The sequence below is a fragment of the Merops nubicus genome, unplaced genomic scaffold (assembly GCF_000691845.1).
Source record: "Merops nubicus isolate BGI_N331 unplaced genomic scaffold, ASM69184v1 scaffold44541, whole genome shotgun sequence".
NCBI lineage: Eukaryota > Metazoa > Chordata > Aves > Coraciiformes > Meropidae > Merops > Merops nubicus.
Window position 1 is genome coordinate 2,711 of NW_008591077.1, and position 4,984 is coordinate 7,694.

General features: G+C 56.6%; 1 protein-coding gene across 1 annotated transcript in view; it reads right to left on the bottom strand.

Moving 5' to 3' along the window:
- The window catches only part of UBE4A (ubiquitination factor E4A), a 7,118-nt gene extending 2,149 nt beyond the window's left edge, over nucleotides 1-4,969 (bottom strand). The window contains 9 exon segments of the mRNA XM_008950135.1: nucleotides 1-20; nucleotides 109-209; nucleotides 579-766; nucleotides 1,458-1,590; nucleotides 2,002-2,309; nucleotides 3,116-3,242; nucleotides 3,470-3,803; nucleotides 4,294-4,485; nucleotides 4,697-4,969. Of these exon segments, the coding sequence (XP_008948383.1) occupies nucleotides 1-20; nucleotides 109-209; nucleotides 579-766; nucleotides 1,458-1,590; nucleotides 2,002-2,309; nucleotides 3,116-3,242; nucleotides 3,470-3,803; nucleotides 4,294-4,485; nucleotides 4,697-4,969 (1,676 nt within the window).
- Between the last annotated feature and the right edge of the window lie 15 nt (nucleotides 4,970-4,984).

Genomic DNA, 4,984 nt, shown 5'->3' on the forward strand with positions numbered 1-4,984 from the left:
GAGGCATAGTCAGCCAGCACCTGCCAGGGAGGAGGACCGGTGAGCGCCACAGCAGCGCCTGGCAGCAGGGCGCGGGTCTGTGTGCTCCACGCGTGCTGCTCGCCTCACCTTTATGCTCTGCCGGTACGAGTCCGTGCCCCACATGTACCTCAGGATGGGATACATGGGGCGGCGGTAGTTAAACTTCTGCTCGAACTGGTGGGGGTCACCTAGACAGAAACGTGAGCCCGTGTTTGAAGAGGGCAGTAGGTGCAGGCGGGGGCCGCTGGTGCCTTTCCCTCTGTGTCAAGTAACAAGCAGGCAGCTCCTGCACAGGTCCATGAGACCTGTCACACATCCCAGAGAAGCACAGCATGCACTCTGCTGGAACAGGATCCGCTCCAAGCGCTGTCAAGCTCAGCTGCTCAAGCTCCGGACGTTTTTTTTACTTTCTAGGTGCGCAGTTCTGCGCAGGCCAGACCCTAATGTGGCTGAGCAGCTTCACAAAGCGTCAGCAGATCCGTTTGGTTCCCAGCCCCAGCGACGTTCCCCCTGCAGGGGTTACAGAGGGAAGGCAGTGCTTCCCCTTCTGCCCTTACCGGTGAACTCGATATCCACGAAGACTTTGATCAGCGCCTCGGCGAGCTGGGCGGCGTTTTGGTAGGAGCAGAACACACGCTTGCGATGAAACACACTCGAGACGAGCGGGCCCTGGGCCTGGTCTAAGTGAGGCATCACAGCTTCCAACACCTCGGCCAGCTTGGCTCGCAGGTGAGGGTTCTTCATCCTGTGAGAGGAGGCAACAAAGAAAATCCAGGCCGGCGCAAGGGCCGGGGCGTGGGACCGAGGCGCTCTGCGAACACCCTGGGCACAGTGTCCGTCCCTGCGGGAGCCCCTGCTTGAGCCGCCGTCTAGGACACGGCACCGAGGTGAGGGTGAAACTCCTCTGTGGCATGCATGGGGCAGCTGCCAAACCACCCACCCCATGTCTGGCTGTGGGGTGCTGCCAGGGACAACCATAACCTTCATCTGCCAGGGGGCAGTGGGGACAGCAAGAGCCACTCCCCTGTGTGACAGCTCCTCCTGCTCCTGCGCCTCCGCCGTGTTTACGTGTGCGAGGACAAGCAAACGAACGGCAGGAACGCAGCGTGTGTGGCGACGCCCTGCCGGGAGGAGCCATAAAGCTACTCGGTGTGCTCAGCGCTCAGTTATCCTCCACAGCATCTTGGGGATGCCCCAAACAGGTCAATCCCCACAGCTTCCTCTAACTGTCCCAAAACAGCTCCTCTGTAACACTGCCAACAAGTGTTTGGAGCCCAAGTCCCCTGTGCCCTTCAGGCAGGGCTGTGCTCACTGGCCCTCCTGCAGGCAGGAGTTGAAACCAGCCCATTAAACCAAACCTCAGAGCATCTCTGACCATTCTCATTCGACTCTTCCCCTCTGGTTTCTCTGCAGGCAACACCCAGGGCCATATGTACCTGTCTACGTCGCCCATGAACACAGTGACAAAGTGAAGGATGTGCTCCAGAGAATCGGCTGAAGTCTCCAGGATATCATCAGCAAAACGTCGCAGGAAAATGAAGAAGTCACCCAAATTATCAGCAAAGAATTCTGCAAACAGAGTCAGCACCTGAGTCGCTCCTTGGGCAGCTTATTCCGTCCTTTTCCAGCCTCCCACCGACTCTGCCCTTGTTGTCCCACTGAGGATGAAACTTTGGGGAATTAATGAGTTGTATCAGAACACAGCAGCCGTGAAGGACCCCCGGCCTGATGAAACAAGTGATGCATGCTACACTGCTCTCAGAAGTCAGGTCAAACCCAGCAGCTGTGCGCTGATCGTACAGTTACCCAAAACCTTGTGGGAAGGAGAATCCCTGGGCAACAGAGATCCCTGTCCAGAGGTTCCAGCCTTCTCCACAGCTCCTGAACTCGCTGCCGACGGCCTGGGTTAGCGGCTAGTCTTCCCCACCTCTCCTGACACACGCTGGGAGCTGTCTTTTCCAAGGAGGGAAGAGGCCTCACCTGGCACGTAGGCCAAGGCGCTGTGCTCCACCGCGGGCAGCGGGAAGCCGAGCGGGAGCAGCTCCGTCCCGCGGTTCCCCAGGGCCAGCTGCACCAGCAGCACCGCCATGGACACCTGCAGGTTCAGGCAGTTCTGCAGCATCTGCGGCTCCGTCATCGCCGTCTTGGTGGACAGGTAAATGGTCATCAGGCGCTCAAACTGCTCCCTGAGGCTGTCGGCAGCGGGGCTGGAGCTCTGCTGAGCTTCTCGCCACGCCACTTGCAGGCGGTGAAGGCTTTGGTTTATCTTTACCATCTGGTCATGCAACCTGCCCAGGAAACAGGACAGGGAAGGGATTGTAGAATCAGAGAAACATTTTTCTTGGAAGAGACCTTTAAGATCATCAAATCCAGCCACCAGCCACGACGACGAGATGGGATGTTCAGGCCACCAAAGCAACATCTGACCCAGCACACACCACTGTCCTGCTCGTGGGGATGAAAGCTCTACGCATTCCAGTTCAAACTACTGTGTGTGGATAACCTGCCTGGGGTGACAGCACTGGAAGCATTTAGAGCAGCACAGCCGCCAGCCCCTGCAGTCACCCAGGTCAGGGACACAACAAGCCCCTGTGACACACAGGAGGTAACATTTCCAGTTTTCCAGCAACGAGCCACTTGCAAAACTTTTCATCAGTTTCTATATTTAGAGAATAATCCAGAAGGGAATGGTGCTTGGATCAGTGCTGACCTCACAGTATCCAAGCAACCATTTGCAGAGAGAAGCTGAGAAAAACTGCATGTTCCAGCATCCCAAAAACTCTTTCCTGGGCATGGAGAACGACTGCCCATTTCCGCTTGGAAATGTGGGCAGGGGCTCTCTACTGAGACGCCAGCACCCCCGTTCCCCCAGGAGAGGGGCACCCACAGACACCCTGTGCCCAACTGTTGCAGCTCCTTAAATAACCTGGAGCTTTTAAAACCGTCAGCATCAGCTGTGAGCCACAGCGAACACACCGCTGGCTGAAATCAGCCGCGCAAGGTGCCAGCGTCAGTCCAGCTGGGCCAGGCTCTGCCGCCAGGATCTGCAACACGCCTGCGCCCGACACGTGGGCAGAGAACAGCACAGACTTACCTGTGGAACCCCAGGTGCAGGGTGTACTGCGTGAGGACCAGGTTCTCCGTCAACAGGTTGTAGCTGTTTGCAAACTCCGGCTCCTGCTCGCTCACAGCGGGGATCAAGCACGTCTCCTTCTCCAGACCTGCAACAAAAAGCGTCTCTGCATCAAGTCCTGCCCTGCAGCGTGGTGAGGAGAGAGCTCGCGAGGAGAGGGGCTCAAGAGATCCCTGCTGAAGACAAAACGACTGCTGCTGGTATTTTATTTGGACTCAGCTCTCCCCTTGCTCCTCTCGCACCTCTAACTCTACAGGCAAAAGCGAGGACCTGAGGAGATCCCCTGGCTCCCCCAAACTGTGAACGTGGATGTACCTTTCATGTGCACATTCTTGGTCCTCCTCTCCTCCTCATTGAGCTCCTTGAGGGCACAGTAGGTGGGGTTGAAGCTGAGCAGCCGCACAGAGTTTGGTTTGCAGAAGGGCTGGCACAGCTTGAGGAGGGCGGCTCCCAGGTTGAGGAAGAAGGCATCTGAGGCATACATCTGGAAGAAGATCTCCGGCATCTGGTTAGCCCAGATCTTGGTGCGGCCCGCGTTGGCGTGGAGACAGTTTCCCAGCCAGGATAGGATCTTGTGCTTTGTTTCTGGAGACAGCTGCAGCAGGTTCTTCAGCATCTGGTAGATCTTCTCGTGGAACTGGGCCATGAACTGTCACGGGAAACAGAATGTGGTTGAGAAGCTCTTTTGCCCCCTCTGTCATGAATGCTTTTGGAGCTCTCCTTCCTGTGGGCTGCATTCTGCTCCTCAAAGACACGGCTTTTGGAGGACGTCACGGCCAGGACACCTCTACCTACCACCTGTCAGGCACGCGTGATACGAGGCCAGAAGCAAAGACTTAACTAGGGACATACTCAAAACCAGCTTGTTTCCACAGGGAGTAAAACCCAAAGTCTTCATGCGTTTTTGGCAGCCTCAACAACACTGAAAGCCCAAGGGGAAAGCCCTCTCTGTGACCACCCTCACACACAAAAGTTCACTCCTGTACAGGAGGGGTTCTGTGACTTGCTCAGTCACAGGCGTCGTGGTGGAACTCCATCCCTAGCAACATGTCACCAGCCCTCAGGCAGCGAGAGTCCCCGAGAGGAGAGCAGAGCAGAGCAAAACAGAGGGGAAGCAGAACTTCCCCACCGCAGCCCACCTGGTGGATGTTGGACTCCTGCACTTTGATCTCCTGCGGGCTGGACCGAGCTGGGTTCAGGAAGTAGCCGTGGCTCTCCACAAGGCCAGGGGTCTTCAACAAGCAGGAGATGTTTAAAATTACACCCAGCAAAGTCTTCTGGTACATCTGCCCATTGCTGGGATCCTTAGGCTGGATGTAACCCGCAAAAACCTGGAGAACACAGTGGGACACGCTGACCGTAGTGTGAAATCCCAGTGAAAACCAGAACTGCTCTTATAGGTTTGGAACATACCATCAGGAAAGAGGAGTAAGAGCACAAGTAAAGAAGATACTGTTACACCGCACCACTGGTTCTAACTCAGTAGATTAGGTCCCACAAACTGAAACCCCGAGAAGGTCTGGGTCTGGCTGAAGCACCCACCTTGGCGATGTCCTTCTGCTTGGTGAAGTAGAGAAGCACGTCGAGGTATGTGTACAGCAGGATCTGGCAGAGGTCCAGGTCCTTGATTCTGCCCAGGAGGATGTCGAACACGGGAACCATGACCTCGCCGAAGGTCCGCACCTCCTCGTCCATTGTCAAGGCTTCTATCACCTCTTCGAGGAACTCGGTGACGTCCTCAAAGCCTGGTAAGAGAAGCGAGGCCGTGACCGCAGCGCTCCGGCGGCGGAGGCTCGGCAGAGGCGCGCACACCATGGCAGGAGCACGCCC